The 17,705-nt window shown below is 44.4% G+C and overlaps 1 protein-coding gene across 1 annotated transcript in view; it reads left to right on the plus strand.

The window, feature by feature from the left end:
* SEPSECS (Sep (O-phosphoserine) tRNA:Sec (selenocysteine) tRNA synthase) overlaps positions 1-17,705 on the plus strand; it is a 120,562-nt gene that overhangs the window by 92,756 nt on the left and 10,101 nt on the right. Inside the window, exons 8-9 of the mRNA XM_082268047.1 lie at positions 4,996-5,089; positions 10,499-10,589. Coding sequence (XP_082124173.1) covers positions 4,996-5,089; positions 10,499-10,589 — 185 coding nt within the window. The remainder of the gene's footprint in view (positions 1-4,995; positions 5,090-10,498; positions 10,590-17,705) is intronic.

Below are 17,705 nucleotides of genomic sequence, written 5' to 3' on the forward strand. Positions count from 1 at the left end.
TGCTGTGGCTGGCACTCTGCAATTGGGGGCAAAGCTGTGGCTGGCACTCTGCAATTGGGGACAATGCTGTGGCTGGCACTCTGCAATTGGGGGCAATGCTGTGGCTGGCACTCTGCAATTGGGGGCAATGCTGTGCCTGGCAGTGGCACTCTGCAATTGGGGGCAATGCTGTGGCTGGCACTCTGCAATTGGGGGCAATGCTGTGGCTGGCACTCTGCAATTGGGGGCATTGCTGTGGCTGGCACTCTGCAATTGGGGACAATGCTGTGGCTGGCACTATGCAATTGGGGGCAATGCTGTGGCTGGCACTCTGCAATTGGGGGCAATGCTGTGGCTGGCACTCTGCAATTGGGGGCAATGCTGTGGCTGGCACTCTGCAATCATTGGGGGCAATGCTGTGGCTGGCACTCTGCAATCATTGGGGGCAATGCTGTGGCTGGCACTCTGCAATCATTGGGGGCAATGCTGTGGCTGGCACTCTGCAATGATTGGGGGGCAGTGCTGTGGCTGGCACTCTGCAATGATTGGGGGGCAATGCTGTGGCTGGCACTCTGCAATGATTGGGGGCAATGCTGTGGTCTCTCTGCATTGAAAGGGTGGCACGCTGGTCTCTCTGCATTGAAAGGGGGGCACGCAGCGCTGGTCACTGTGCATTGAAAGGGGGCATGCTGGTCACTGTGCATTGAAAGGGGGCACGCTGGTCTCTCTGCATTGAAAGGGGGGCACGCTGGTGGTCACTGTGCATTGACAGGGGGCACGCTGGTCACTGTGCATTGAAAGGGGGGGCATGTTGGTCTCTGGGCATTGAAAGGGGGCACGCTGGTCACTGTGCACTGAAAGGGGGCACGCTGAATAGGCCGTTTTAGTGTTGTACTGTTTGTGTGCAGTACTATTTCCTTCACTTCTACAAGTCTGTTTGCACTATTTCCGCCATTTTTGCACATTGGTAAATGGTAATGTTAATTTAATGGTAATATTTTGCCTTGAATAGGCCGTTTTTAGTGTTGTACTGTTTGTGTGCAATACTATTTCCTGCACTTCTACAACTACAAGTCTGTTTGCACTATTTCCTGCACTTATTGGTAAAAAATTTGTTTTGTATAACTTATTTTGTTAAACCGTTAATAAAAATGCACTTAACAAAAGCACAAATTAGTGTGTTTTTTTTATATTAAAAAATTATTGAAAAAAATTTTTGCAAGGGAGGTGGGTGGCCGTTGGGGGGGGCGCCAAAATGGAGCTTCGCTTGTGTAGGCAGAAATCCTTGCACCGGCCCTGGGTGTCGGAGTTGGCAGCGTTGTCCTGCCGCTCCCCTTACCTGGTGGTTCATAGGGATAAGGTGGTCCTGTGACCTAATAAGTCCTTCTTGCCAAAGGTGGTTTCGGAATTCCACCAGAATGAGGACATTGTTTTGCCTTCGCTTCGCGCGAATCCCAAGCATCCAAAGGAGGTTGCTTTACATGTCTTGGATGTTATCCGGGCGATCAGGGTCTACCTGTCGTCGACTGAATCCTTTCGGAAATCGGATTCTCTGTTTTTCCTTCCTGAGGGACCTCGGAAGGGTATGGCTGCGTCTGCAGCAACCATTGTCAAATGGATCAGACAGGCCATTATACAGGAGGGAAGACAGCGCAGCGCCTTCTAAGTGCAGCAAGACATTTATTGAAGTATGTGCAGCAGTATTACACTCACATTTAGTCGGTGAATAAGATGCAGTTAGTCAAGTAATGTTGATCATCAGGAGCATCACTGGAGCGGGTCCTGGTGGTGGAGGCAGTGGATCCCGGTGAGAGCGGCACGGGGGTTCCTCCATGTGTACAGGGACGGCCTCGGTGGTGTCCGCGGGCTCCCCGTCAACTGGTGGAACGCTGGCACTCGTAGGTCCTGGGATCCTGACGTCACTCCTGGCGGTGATGCGGGATGCTACGGCGACGCGTTATTTATTTTTAGGGTTTTTTTTCTTTCATGGGTAAGCTCCTGTTGTTCCTGGTTGAGCTCCTTGTTACTTAGTTGGCTAAGTTGGAGTTTACGTTTACTATCTGGTTGAGTTCTTCCCACCCCTCATGCCTACACTGCTTTGGGACGTCCCAATGGCTAAGAAGTATGAGAGCTGCGTCTGTCAATGGACGATAGAGAAAACTGGATTTTTGTAAGATCTTACCGTAAAATCCTTTTCTCGAGTCTATTGGCAGACACAGCACTCGCCCCTCTGATATGGGGATGGTTTTCTGTTTTCTTTCACTGCTTGCAACAAAACTGTTTTGCTGGAGCAGGGTTTGTGGTGTTATGCCTATAGGGACAGCCCCATGGGCGTGGTGAATTGCTTTTTGCCTGCCTAGTACTACTTCTGTAGGGGGCAGAATAACCCAATGGCTAAAACGTATGAGAGCTGCGTCTTTCAATGGACTCGAGAAAAGGATATTACGGTAAGTTCTTACAAAAATCCAATTTTTTGAATGCCCTTATCAATACAAACCTGTATTTACCTGCAGAATTATTAGGCTAATGAGTATTTTTGAGGATTAATTTTATTATTGAACAACAACCATGTTCTCAATGAACCCAAAAAACTCATTAATATCAAAGCTGACTATTTTTGGAAGTAGTTTTTAGTTTGTTTTTAGTTTTAGCTATTTTAGGGGGAGATCTGTGTGTGCAGGTGACTATTACTGTGCATAATTATTAGGCAACTTAACAAAAATCAAATATACAGTATACCCATTTCAATTATTTTTTTTTTACCAGTGAAACCAAAATAACATCTCAGCATTCACAAATATACATTTCTGACATTCAAAAACAAAACAAATCAAAAACAAATCAGTGACCAATATAGCCACCTTTCTTTGCAAGGACACTCAAAAGCCTGCCATCCATGGATTCTGTCAGTGTTTTGATCTGTTCACCATCAACATTGCGTGCAGCAGCAACCACAGCCTCCCAGACACTGTTCAGAGAGGTGTACTGTTTTCCCTCCTTGTAAATCTCACATTTGATGATGGACCACAGGTTCTCAATGGGGTTCAGATCAGGTGAACAAGGAGGCCATGTCATTAGCTTTTCTTCTTTTATACCCTTTCTTGCCAGCCACGCTGTGGAGTACTTGGACGCGTGTGATGGAGCATTGTCCTGCATGAAAATCATGTTTTTCTTGAAGGATGCAGACTTCTTCCTGTACCACTGCTTGAAGAAGGTGTCTTCCAGAAACTGGCAGTAGGTCTGGGAGTTGAGCTTGACTCCATCCTCAACCCGAAAAGGCCCCACAAGCTCATCTTTGATGATACCAGCCCAAACCAGTACTCCACCTCCACCTTGCTTAGGTCTGAGTCGGACTGGAGCTCTCTGCCCTTTACCAATCCAGCCACGGGCCCATCCATCTGGCCCATCAAGACTCACTCATTTCATCAGTCCATAAAACCTTTGAAAAATCAGTCTTGAGATATTTCTTGGCCCAGTCTTGACGTTTCAGCTTGTGTGCCTTGTTCAGTGGGTATTGCACACCTTGTGCTTTTGGGCACTTCAGTGATGTTGCAGCTCTGAAATATGGCCAAACTGGTGGCAAGTGGCATCTTGGCAGCTGCACGCTTGACTTTTCTCAGTTCATGGGCTGTTATTTTGCGCCTTGGTTTTTCCACACGCTTCTTGCGACCCTGTTGACTATTTTGAATGAAATGCTTGATTGTTCGATGATCACGCTTCAGAAGCTTTGCAATTTTAAGAGTGCTGCATCCCTCTGCAAGATATCTCACTATTTTTGACTTTTCTGAGCCTGTCAAGTCCTTCTTTTGACCCATTTTGCCCAAGGAAAGGAAGTTGCCTAATAATTATGCACACCTGATATAGGGTGTTGATGTCATTAGACCACACCCCTTCTCATTACAGAGATGCACATCACCTAATATGCTTAATTGGTAGTAGGCTTTCGAGCCTATACAGCTTGGAGTAAGACAACATGCATAAAGAGGATGATGTGGTCAAAATACTAATTTGCCTAATAATTCTGCACTCCCTGTATGAGCAACTCTGGTTTTGAATATATAGTGAAAACACACCACATAGCCAATCTGCTTAAGCAAAACTATTATTCAAAACTATTATACACCCTGTGGAGACATTTAAGCACCCTAAATCATATATTGTTGGTTGCTGAAGGGTGTAATTTATAGTGATGTGCAGACCTTTTTATTGCTAATTCTATGTATGAGCGACTCTGGACACAGATGCATCCAGGGTCGGACATCTCTCTTTAACCCCTGGTAATTGTTGGCTGTGCAGATACATGGAAACATTGACTGAACCTCTCAGCCTGTCATTGCTTTGTACAGGATGGGCAGCTGCAGCTGTTCTCATGCACCTGTGATCTCAGTGACAAGAAACGGCTAAATCTTGCTGCTATACTCCACTGTATGCACATAATTGCCCATGTGAAGAAGACCTAATGGTAACGAAGGATTTTTCTTCCATAATCTAATAAGTGTAATATAAATCTTTCATATAATAACTGTATAGGGTATATGACAGAATGGACTGTAAAAGCTGAGATCTGGAGCAGCCAATCAAAGTTATGATGGGTAATTATTGGAACAATTCCATACTGATCTCTATACTAGGAAACCATCTCCTCCAATTACAGGTTACAACTATATAGTTGAACACTCAGCGGTTGATTTGCTAAAACTTCTAGAATCCAATCAGCTTCAGTCTTATTTTTTTTTTTTTGTAAAAGCTTAATTGAACCAGTTTTAGTAAATCAGCCCCTCAGTATTTACGGAGTATAGTTTTTACTGAGTATAGTTATCTATAGGGTTAATAAATGAGTTTTCAGTCATTGGATATTTTGCTAATTTTTTTTGGCCTTTCCATGGGTGAGACTGTGCCCTGTGTTCACTGCATCTTATGGCATAAAGCTTGTTACATGATTTCAGTTCACAATTAAATTGTACGTTATGGTTTTCTCACACATCCATAAACGGTAACCCAGCTCTTTTCTTGTAGGAAATGTATAAATATCTCTCCAGTGAATTGAAGGCACTCGCAGCAAAGCACAATGAATGTTTACTAGAGACACCACACAATCCAATTTCACTGGGTAAGTTAAGGTCATTCATTTTTGGGTTGGTTTTTGGTTGGCTGTATCATCAACTGGTTACTTGTATCTCTGTAATACTCCCTTGTCTAAGGAGGTCTTGAATCTGTTCTCTGGCTATAGAAACTGCAAAGCCAAACAAGGGAGTCTCACGTTTCATGCTGCATTCTTTTAGAGTAATTTTGTGCATTGAGGCTCTCCGCATTCTGAAAGCCGATTCATTTTAAATAGGCTGGCCAGAGCACCTTATCGCATGAAAAAAACGCACCTGCACTATTTTTTGGCAGCGTACAAATGCACAACATGTGTGTTTTGAGGTTGCATTGTAAATTGTGTTTTTGACCTGGGATCATACAGTCAGGTCCTTAAATATTGGTACATCGACACAATTCTAATCTATTTGGCTCTATACACCACCACAATGGATTTTAAATGAAACAAAGAAGATGTGCTTTAACTGCAGACTTTCAGCTTTAATTTGAGGGTATTTACATCTAAATCAGATGAAAGGTGTAGGAAATACAACAGTTTGTATATGTGCCTCCCACTTTTTAAGGGGCCAGAAGTAATGGGACAATTGGCTGCTCAGCTGTTCCATGGCCAGGTGTTTGTTATTCCCCTCATTATCCCATTTACATCCCATTTACAAGGGGCAGATAAAAGGTTCAGAGTATTTCAAGTGTGCTATTTGCAGTTGGAATCTGTTGCTGTCAACTCTCAATATGAGATCCAAAGAGCTGTCACTATCAGTGAAGCAACAAAAGGGCAATGATCTGGTTCCCACCAAAACACTCCTCCATCCCAAATTATACATACAAACAAGAAAAATTGGCCCGCGGGACTTTGTGTGAGGTGTGCTTGGAGGCTGGAGAGGAATTAAGTACACAATTAGTAAAAGCAATATTTGTTTTATTGCAAAGTATGCACAGGTTGTAAAAATACAAATACATAACATGTGCTCCGTGGCACATGACGTAGCTCAAAGGCTATAGTTACAATATTGTACAACACAGGCAAAATTCAATCATATATTGGAAAACATCTTGATGTAACCACTCAATTACAGATAAGACATAAATAATGTGCTGAGTTGACATAACAGTAAAAATAGTATATATCATCGTGAACTGACGCGTTTCGGGAGTAACATCTCCCTTCCTCAGAGATCAATAATTCGAAGTATATAACTCAATGGGACTTGAGTGGAGAAATTGGACTCCTGTGTTGCAGCGGTGTGCGTGTCTGGCCCGGGAGCTGAAGGGTCCCAATGTGGTGACAGCCAATGTAAGGGGTCCATGGTGGGTGAGTAATGAATGTGCAAATAACAAAAGCACCTTTCCATCATTTGGACCCGAGACTAGGAGCACAGGTGGGACCCTGGCGTCATGCAGCGGGTGTGCAGAGATCAATCAGACTAGCAGCGTCTGTGATCTCATGGAGGAGACGCTGCTAGTCTGATTGATCTCTGCACACCCGCTGCATGACGCCAGGGTCCCACCTGTGCTCCTAGTCTCGGGTCCAAATGATGGAAAGGTGCTTTTGTTATTTGCACATTCATTACTCACCCACCATGGACCCCTTACATTGGCTGTCACCACATTGGGACCCTTCAGCTCCCGGGCCAGACACGCACACCGCTGCAACACAGGAGTCCAATTTCTCCACTCAAGTCCCATTGAGTTATATACTTCGAATTATTGATCTCTGAGGAAGGGAGATGTTACTCCCGAAACGCGTCAGTTCACGATGATATATACTATTTTTACTGTTATGTCAACTCAGCACATTATTTATGTCTTATCTGTAATTGAGTGGTTACATCAAGATGTTTTCCAATATATGATTGAATTTTGCCTGTGTTGTACAATATTGTAACTATAGCCTTTGAGCTACGTCATGTGCCACGGAGCACATGTTATGTATTTGTATTTTTACAACCTGTGCATACTTTGCAATAAAACAAATATTGCTTTTACTAATTGTGTACTTAATTCCTCTCCAGCCTCCAAGCACACCTCACACAAAGTCCCGCGGGCCAATTTTTCTTGTTTGTATCTATCAGTGAAGCAAGCCATCATTAGGCTGAAAAAACAAAACAAACCCATCAGAGAGATAGCAAAAGCATTAGGTGTGGCCAAATCAACTGTTTGGAACATCCTTAAAAAGAAAGAACGCACCGTTGAGCTCAGCAACACCAAAAGACCCGGATGAATACAGAAAACAACTGTGGTGGATGACCGAAGAATTCTTTCCCTGGTGAAGAAAACACCCTTCACAACAGTTGGCCAGATCAAGAACACTCTTCAGGAGGTAGGTGTATGTGTGTCAACGTTAACAATCAAGAGAAGACTTCACCAGATTGAATACAGAGGGTTCAAAACAAGATGTAAACCATTGGTGAGCCTCAAAAACAGGAAGGCCAGATTAGAGTTTGCCAAACATCTAAAAAAGCCTTCACAGTTCTGGAACAACATCCTATGGACAGATGAGACCAAGATCAACTTGTACCAGAGTGATGGGAAGAGAAGAGTATGGAGAAGGAAAGGAACTGCTCATGATCCAAAGCATACCACCTCATTAGTGAAGCATGGTGGTGGTAGTGTCATGGCGTGGGCATGTATGGCTGCCAATGGAACTGGTTCTCTTGAATTTATTGATGATGTGACTGCTGAAAAAAGCAGCAGGATGAATTCTGAAGTGTTTCGGGCAATATTATCTGCTCATATTCAGCCAAATTCTTCAGAACTCATTGGACGGCGCTTCACAGTGCAGATGGACAATGACCCGAAGCATAGTGTGAAAGCAACCAAAGAGTTTAAGGGAAAGAAGTGGAATGTTATGCAATGGCCAAGTCAATCACCTGTCCTGAATCTGAGCATGCATTTCACTTGCTGAAGACAAAACGGTAGAGGCCTGGCAGAGCATCACCAGGGATCAAACCCAGCGTCTGTTGATGTCTATGCGTTCCAGACTTTAGGCTGTAATTGACTGCAAAGGATTTGCAACCAAGTATTAAAAAGTGAAAGTTTTGATTTATGATTGTTAATCTGTCCCATTACTTTTGGTCCCTTAAAAAGTGTGAGGTACATATAAAAACTGTTGTAATTCCTACACCGTTCACCTGATTTGGATGTAAATACCCTCAAATTTAAGCTGAAAGTTTCATTTCAAATCCATTGTGGTGGTGTATAGAGCCAAAAAGATTAGAATTGTGTCGCTGTCCCAATATTTATGGACCTGACTGTAAGTCACTGGGCTTCAAGTTGGCAGCATCCACCCAAAACCAAAATCTTTTTTATATTAAAATATAAAAGCCCAATTCCAGGTTAGAAATTTCTCTGACAACCCCTCCACCCCTAACCCCATTTTGGTTAAAATAAATGTTTTGGCATACAATTTTTCTTTTGTCGGACCGGTCTCATGACCTACACCTCCTCTTCCCCCGGGTAGTAGGCAGGTCCAGAATCCTGCAGAGATCACTGCCACTTAGGGGGCAGGGCAGGTGCTTGACATCCTGAGCTGGCAATAAATGGGATGCTGGGTGTCATTCAACCCGGGGGGGAGGGCCAACCACACTTGGCAGTGGTATGTCTACAGGGAACAGCACCGAAAAGTTTTGAGTATTGCAGCGAAAGCTTCTTTTTCTTTTCTTTTAAAAACTCTTGGGCAATTATTTCCTGTATTTCAATTTTCAAGTGAAGCGAGAGTTGAGTTTTCAAAAGAAAAATAATCTCAGAGTTTACTCTGTTATTTATGTCTGCCTACAATGAATGTGTTTTACCAGTACAAAGCATTTACACAGCTCCATGTAAAATGGGTCTATTGATTGCACTTGCCATTATGTCCAGTCTGAGAGCGGAGTACAAATGGTCTTTGATAGCCCACTGTGCATTGTTAGACTGTTTAATAATAATAATAAGCTGAAAGTGTTCAAATCTAAATTGGAGCTGAATTGTTAAAATAAAAAATACCCTTGCAGTGGGGTCCTCCCAAATTTCAATGGTTAAGTATAGGTGTAGCAGAATAAACTGTGATACCATATTCCCTGCCCCTCAGGCAGCCGCTGCTCTCTTCCCTTCTCTTTGATGCTCTGGGTTGTGGATGGGCCCTCGCCATCCTCGCATACAATGCAGGACTGCCTGCTGGAGTGACGAAGAGGAGAGGCTTTGGGGACCAGTCGCATAAGAAGAGCGCCTGTCAGTGCAAGGAATAAGGTTTATTATGGAATTCAGTTTTATTGGCTCGCTCAGAAACTGTGAAAGAGCTAATTTACCAAACAACGTTTTTACCACTTCCCTGTAAGCTGCAGCAGCCAGAGGTGTACACATGTCGCAGCCATGACACTTTGCATTCGCACAAATTAAACTCCCTGTTGTGTTCGGGGGGCATTACTGTCTGGCAAACCTGACCTATTCAAAGTATTGCCGCTGTGCTGTAACCGTGTGCAATGCATGCAGTTGTGGCATGGTAGTGCAGCATTTGGGGGTTACAACAGGCAGCGAGGAGGCAACATGTCATCGCCTGTCAAACCTCTCTAAAAAAAAGTGATTGAGCAGCAGTCTGTTCTGCAAGCTTAAATGAGAACAAAATCTGTAGAATATCGGTATGATTGTAAAAGCTGGATGTTTTTGTTTTTTTTTTTTTTTCAAATTGCGGATAAGGTAAGAGTAGGTTGTTGTGTTTTTTTTTTTTTTTTGCCATCTGTGTCCCATTGGGGACATTTACCTTTTCTTTATGTCCCATAGCAAGAACAGGAAGTCCCTCCAAAGTCGGGGAATCCCTGGCTGTCACCAGGACGAATGTACCCATTGAATGATTTCACTCTAATTCTGTTGACAACCCAAAATTTGGGAGTTTTTCACTTTTAGTGATAACCGTAAATAAGTGGCTTTACCTAAGGAAGACAGCGATACCAACCAATGTGTAATAAGTAAATATTCAACTTGTAAATGTATATCCAAAAGTCCACAATAATTTTGTCTTTATAAGCTAATCAAAATAATAAGTGCTATGTGTCCAACTTGAATCCAAATCACACGTGCTCTGGACTAAACCGGTGTCTTCCGCTCCACTGAGCCCTTAACTCGCACACCCCACTCACAGATTCCTTTGGTGGCACACAAAGAAAAAGAGGACCACTGAGCACCAGCGGGGGGCCCCAGAAGAGGAGGATGGGGGCTGCTCTGTGCAAAACCTTTGCACAGAGCAGGGAAGTATAACAAGTTTGTTATTAAAAAAATAAAAGAACTACAATTACTTTGTGTGATAATAGATTACTAAAAGCTAAAACCGGATTTTGCTCTGTAATTGAAAATGTATGATCTGGTTACAGCCGTGGGGGGGGGGGGGGGGAACCCCTAGAAGCATAAGCTATATAATTTTTTTTTCTGTTTTTATATGTGTGGCTATTAGCTATGTCTCTGAAAAATCTTAATGATGAGGGCGGGACAGCCATCACTCAATTGGGATCTATGCTTTTCACAAGACAGGTGTCTGGGGCAAGGTAAGTGGCTTCTTGTTCTATGATGTTCTATTTACACATTAAGTTTTATTTTAAATTGAAATCGAAGTATAGAAATTGAAAAAAAAAAAAATCCTACTCCCCTAGATGGCTGCAGCACTGATCCCAGCTGCAACTGTGCCCCTCTGTCTCTAAGATCAAGAACGTAGCGATCAAACACCGCTGATCACTCAGCCTGCAGAGAGCTGGTAAATGTCAGTCACCGGCTCTCTACTCTGCCTTTCCAGCGCTCGCTGGAACCCTGGGCTGTGGAAGGGGGTGGGAGCAGCTGGCTCAGGCTCTCAGCTGCTGCTATGGTGGGGTTGTGTATAAACGTAGCTGTACTAGAGTCACATGGCACTGATACTTAAAGCGCACAAGATGTTTAGGCATGGCAATAACCGCAACCAAAAAATAAAAATTTAAAATGCCAGCCTGTAGAAAAACCGTAATAGTACATATCCCGCTATCTGTGCCTCTAATCTTTCCTCCCATTGTATTGTATTGTATTCCTGGTGAAGAATCTTCAGCATCCCTTACTGCAGTGCTGTTTTTCCACCCGTAATGTCACTAGTGTCTCCCTGCAGAGCTGCAGTAGGGGATGCAGGTATCTCACACACCAGGAGGTATTGAGAACTGAAGATTCTTTGGGAAGTTTTGGGACAGATATGTATGATTAATCTCCTTTTTTCTGGGTGATTTTTTTTTTTTATTTTCTTTTTTTATTGTTTGAGTGACAGTCACTTAAAAGGAAACCTAAATTGGAGATATATATATATATATATATATATATATATATATATATATATATATATATATATATATATATATATATATATATAATTTTTTTTTTTCTCTGTTTATCATGGTCATAAACTAACATTTCTCTTTCATTCATTGACGGACACAGCTCCTGAGCTTCAAAACCATTGGGTTATACTGCCCCTACAGGAGTAGGACACTATGCAGAAAAAGTCTGGCTACGCCTATGGCAGTCCCAGGGGGTATACTTCCGCTCTCTGCTATAGGTTCTCAGTTTTTTTTTTTTTCTGCCTAGTCAGGAGTAAGGACCTAGTTCCTTGCTGGGATCGCTGGTCCTGGTAATAATTTCTTTTGAGAAAGAAATTTTCTCCTGTTTTTTTCCTGTGAGATCTGCAATCAACTGCCGGACTAGGCGACAGGCTGGATAATCTAGATCCAGTTGTCACCCCAGTCTGGCCATCGAGTGCGCTCAGACCTCAGCTCCGCGCTAAGTCGGGCGCGACATAGCCCTACTGGACGGGGGCTGGCCTGCGAGTTAAACGCCTTGTGAGGTTGCATACGACCGGGTCCCAGCCGAGTCGCAGTGTTCCTCCTTGCCAACAGCTCCCCCATTTCGATGGTGAGGAGGTTCTGTCTGGAGCGCTGCCGCCTGGTTCCTGGTATGGTGAGTATCTTTGGATGTGGCTCCCCTAGTGGCTTGACTCTCTGTTTCGGTAGTGGTCCTCTGGCGTGTCTTTTGGCTCAAGTGCTGGTCTGCGGATCAGACTTCTAACAAGGCCTTGACTGATCTTTCCTTTTGAGGAGATCATCTGTTTTTTGGTGTTACCCTGGACAACACCATTAAAGGTCTCACTGGGGGGAAGAGTACGGTTTTCTTTTGCATGCTACTGGGGGCAAGGACCCTCATTGTAGATGTGGGCTTTTCTTCTCGGCTCATAGGAAGCTTTTTTTCCTCCCTCAGGATCGACTGACAAGGGATTGGAGCCTTTCGGGGGCCTCCTCTGGAGGATCCAGACAAACTTGGTCTGGCAAGTCAAGTGCTGGCTTCTCCAGACCGCGGACAAGGCCAATTCAGCAGGAAGGTATGCTCTCACCCATGTCTGGGGTGGGGGGACATTTTTGCTGGTTCCCGGACCCGTGGACTCCCCTGGTATGAGAACAAGCGGGTGAACAAGGTAATTCGATCCGGCTACAAGTTCGAGTTTCATTCTTACCCTCCGGTAAGGTTCTTCCTTCCAACGTGCTACTGCCCTTATCTGCTTGCATGCTCTTTTTGGGGCGTTGCAAGACCTTTTCTTACGGGGGATAGTCCTGGTTCTGACTTCGGAACGTTGTCAGGGGTTTTACTCAAACCGGTTTATAGTCCCCGGGAAGGAAGGCAATTCTGAACCTCAAGGCACTGAACTGCTTTGTACGGGTGCAGAAGTTCAGAATGGAAATGGAGTCTATTCGCACAGTGGTGGCTTCCTGCATCAGGGGGATTTTCTTGCCTTCGACATCAAGGACGCTTACCTTCACATTCCAGTATGTGTCCGCCTCCAGTGCTTCCTTTGCTTTGCCGTGGGAGAGGAGCATTATCAGTTTGGGCGTTCCCTTTTGATCTCGCCTCTGCTCCTCGGGTCTCTTGAAAGTGTTGGTCCCGGTGCTTGCATTGTTATGCTAATGGTGGATCGTGGTACTGGGCTATTTGGAAGTCCTCCTTCTGCGAGTGGAGTCTCCTATTGCTCTGTGTAAAACCTGGAAATCACCATATGAGCTTGAGGGAGATTGGCTGAATTCTGAATTTTCAGCAGTCTGCTCTGGTTCTGTCCACAAGCTGGACTATCTGGTTCTTTCTCTGGACTCGGCCTTAACCAGAGTACACCTTTGGACAAATTCCAGAAACTACAGGCTGCAATTTTGTCTCCTGCTGTCCAGCAGATGGTCATCTCCCTGGACTTGCATGCGGGTACTGGGCCTTATGGTGTCTACCTTCGAGGTAGTTCCATTTGCACAGTTCCATACGAGGTTTCTGCAAGAGATTCAAGCCAAATGGGACAAGAATCTGCAGTCTCTGGTTCCTCCCCTTGTATTGGACAGTGGTCACCATGGATGCCAGCCTGTCCGGTTGGGGAGGCATCCTCTGCAAATATTCTGCTCAGGGGATCTGGACACTGGAAGAGTCCAGACTACTGATCAATGTCTTGAAACTGTGATCGGACTGTGCCTTGAACATTGGATGGATCGTCTTTGGGGATATCCAGTGCGAATTCAATCAGATAATGCCTTGGCCATGGCTTATGTCAGTCATCAGAGGGGCACAAGAAGTGTCCTGGCGGCTCTGGAGGTAGCCGGCATTCTAAGGTGGGAAGAACAGTTGATTCCAGCCCTCTCCACCGTACACATTCCCTTGGTGGAAAACTGGCAGGCGGATTACCTCAGTCGGCAGGTGTTGGACCAAGGGGAGTGGTCCCTTCATCCTGAGGTGTTTCATCTGTTGGGTCTCCAGTGGGGCATCCCTTAGGTGGATCTGTTTGGCTTCCCAGCTCTCAACAGAAAGGTGGAGAGGAGTGTGGCTCAGACATGGGATCCTCTGGCTGACACTACAGATGCGCTGGTGGCCCGTGGGGTCAGTAACTTCTGATTTTCGCCTTCCCTCCTCTCAAGCTTCTCCCAAGACTTCTACGCAGGATCAAGGCAGAAAGGATTATGGTATTTTTAGTGCCCCTGGACTGGCCTCGCTGGGCTTGGTACACCTATCTGGTGCGGGTAGTCGCTGATGTTCCTTTGGAAGCTTTCTCTTATCGAGGATCTGCTGTCCCAAGGACCAATTTACAGTCTTGAGTTGGTGTTTCCAACACTGTTAAAAGCTAGGAAACCTACTTCTAGTAAGATCTATTATAGTACCTGAAAGATGTAAATTGCATGGTGTGGGCCTCTTGGGGTTCATCCTCGCTCTTGTTCTGTGGCTTGGATCTTGACCTTCCTTCAACGGGGGGGTTGAGCAGAAACTGGCCTTGAGTACTATCAAGGGTCATGTGTTGATTTCAAGCGGCCTTTGGCCACATATATTTCCGGGTGCGTATTTTTCTTCAGGGAGTTAGGCACTTGACACCTCCAGTGTGGTCTCTGTTGCCACCTTGGGACCTCGATTTGGTGCTCTCCATCCTCCAGAAGCCTCTTTTTTGAGAATCTTCAGGAGATTCCCCTGCTTACGCTGTCCCAGAAGGTGGCCTTTTTGGTGGCTTTCATCTCTGTGTGCAGGGTGTCGGAATTGGTGGCATTATCCTGTCGTTCACCTTACTTGGCGGTTCATAGAGATAAGGTAGTTCTTCGTCCCTGTACGTCGTTCTTCCCAAGGTTGTCTCAGATTTTCATTTTAATGAAGACATTGGGTTGCCTTCCCGTGTCCCAGGCCTAAACATCCGAAGGAAATTGCCTTGCATGCCTTGGATGTGGTCCGGGAAATTAGGATGTACCTGGCAGCTACGGAGTCTTTTTGGAAGTTGGAATCACTATTTGTGCTCACGGATGGGCCTCGGAAAGAGTTGTTTGCTTCTTCTGCGACCATTTCAGGCCTATTCCATCAGGGGTAAGGTTCCTCCTTTTACCTGTCAAGGCGCACTCTACTCGGGCGCTTAGTGCCTCCCTGGGCCTTCCGTCATCAGGTGTTAGTAAAACATGTAACTAAATAAATCCGCGCTAAGGATGTCAAGGGATTGATAAAGTATGTGCACAAATAAGCTGCAGCCTCCCTTAAACTATAGCCAAAGGCTATAAAGATAGATAAATAAAATGGAAGGTGATGGCGCTGCTTATTTTATAAAGTGCAAATAAATATAAGATGTTTGAATATGCAATGTTAAAACATAAATATGATTGAGGAATAAGTAAATAGATAAAAGATGCGGAGGTAAAAAATCAATAACCAAGTAAAAAGATCAAACGTATGGTGTTGTAAGGGATATAAAATAATCTAAAAATATTTTAGAGGTATATAAGAGAAACAACCACCAGAGGGCGTAATAAATTGCAAGATATAACCGTAAACATGCTTGTGTATATGCCAAAAATAAAAAATATAAATATATGACAATACTAAGGCTCCGTTCACATCTAGGCGTTTTGGGGCGTTTTTGGGGCGTTTTTCTGCTCTAGGATCAGCTCTCAAAACGCCCAACAAGACAAATCCTATTCATTTCAATGGCCCCTGTTCACATCTGAGCGTTTTGACGCTGTATACAAAACGCCCAACGCTCAAAAAAGTACATGAGCTTCTTTTTGGGCAGATTACAGGCGTTTTCCATTGATCTCTATTCAATCTAAAAACGCCTGCACAAAAATCGCGGTAAAATCGCGGTAAAAAACGCGCGAAAAACGCTACGCTCAGGTGTGAATGTAGCCTAAATGAATTGATAAAACTTCTAAAAGGTGTTGGTTCCGCAAGTGATAATATAAATAATAGTGGATAAATTAAATGATAAATAAATAGTGAAAAAGTGATAAATGTGCGGGAAACTTTTATGCACGGGATGGGTGTGCAAAAAAACAGTTGGTATAAAGTGCAACAAGAGGTGATAACAAATCAATGAATATATCAAGGTGGATCAAAAATTGAATGAATGTGCCAAAAAATTAATTATTTTGCGGGTGGATAAAAAGGTGCGGGAAATCTATTTGTGCAACGTGCAAAAAAATGTGGTATTAAATCAGTCCATATAATAAAAATGAGTCCATAAAGTAGTGGTGATAACAAAAATATAGGTGAACAGGATGTCTTACGGTGACCCCCAAGGTGGGTGACTGGTGAGTGGTAAAGTGGCCCCTGGTAGAAAGACCTACTCACCAGATGTACCCACCCCACACAGGGGTATAGAGCGGGTACTGAAGAGGTGTCTTTTAATCCTGGCTCTGTGTAGTAGTTCCCTTCCTAGGGGAGATGTGATATGGGGTCCGGAGTATCCTAAGTGGGGTCCGGTAGTGGGGTCCTGTGTTAATGTTGTGGTATCCAAAGCCTCGTGGGTAGATCGGGTATGGCCACTCAAGGGTATATGGATGGAAGGATAATGGAAAAAGAGAGCTCGATAGTGTATTATCGTTTTGCTAAAAAGTTTAATATTAATTCCAGCAGCAAAATGGGTACTCACATCTACAAAATGAAAAAACAGCGAGGTATCGGCGTCCCGGAACGCAATGCGTTCCAACTAGAGACCGGAACCGGAAGTGACGTGACGGCGCTGTACGCGTTTCGTCATATGACGTCTTCTGCCTAAGACGTACATGTATTGAAGATCCGGAGCTGTGTCCGTCAATGAACGAAAGAAAAAATGTGATTTTTGAATTGCCATAAAATCCATTTCTCTGATGTTCATTGACGGACACAGCACCCACCCCACTGTGGAGTTAAAAGCAGTGTCAGAAGAATTACAACAAAACTGAGTACCTATAGCAGAGCGAGGGAGTTTAGCCCCTGGGACTGCCCATAGGTGTAGCCAGACTTTTTTCTGCCTAGTGCCATATTTCTGTAGGGGGCTGTATAACCCAATGTTTATGAAGAGCAGGAGCTGTGTCCATCAATGAACATCAGAGAAATGGATTTTACGGTAAGTCAAAAATCCAAGTTTTCCAAAATTATTTGTCAGGTAAATATGAGGCTGTAAATAATAGGAAAAAGGCACACCAGCCTAGTGAATTGTCATAAAAAATGTTTAATAAATATTTAAACATTCCATGAATGGAATGGTTACGGGCATTGAACACAAAATGCCACCGGATGAGTGTGTCTGTCAGATAGGAACAGTTGATGCGTTTCGAGGGATATGCCCTCTTCCTCAGAGTTAGCTACATGAGGCTGTTGTTAGTGTATCATTAGTGTAACATTAAGATAAGAGTGTCTTTCATGTCTGTCAGCCCCGGTTCACACTTGTGCGAGTTCCGGGTTCGCATGTAATGTCGGAGCGCACTGCTCCTTCATTACATGCGATCGGCTGTGCGGTGCGAGTTTAGCCATACACTTTGTATGGCTAAATTCGCACCGCAGCCGCTGCAAACACGCACAGGGACCCTTTTTAGCAGCCGCATCAGGATCGGATCGCACAGCGGTTCACACTTGTGCGATCCGATCCTGTGCGAACTGCACGATCGCACTGCGATATGCGATCAAACTGGGGGTGTCATTAAGATTACATTGACACCCCCAGCGTATCGCATATGGCAGTGGGAACTGCCGGGGGTGCGTGTGCGATGCGGGAACAGGCTGCGGATTCGCAGCCTTCCCGCACTCGCATAAGTGTGAACCGGACCTGAATGCTAAAAATTTGCATGACCTTGCGTTCACTTGTGTGCATCTGATGAATGTTCAGTGAATGCAGATGTCAT

Source organism: Pelophylax lessonae (genome assembly GCF_965119305.1).
Source record: "Pelophylax lessonae genome assembly, chromosome: 1".
In the NCBI taxonomy this organism is placed as follows: Eukaryota; Metazoa; Chordata; class Amphibia; order Anura; family Ranidae; genus Pelophylax; species Pelophylax lessonae.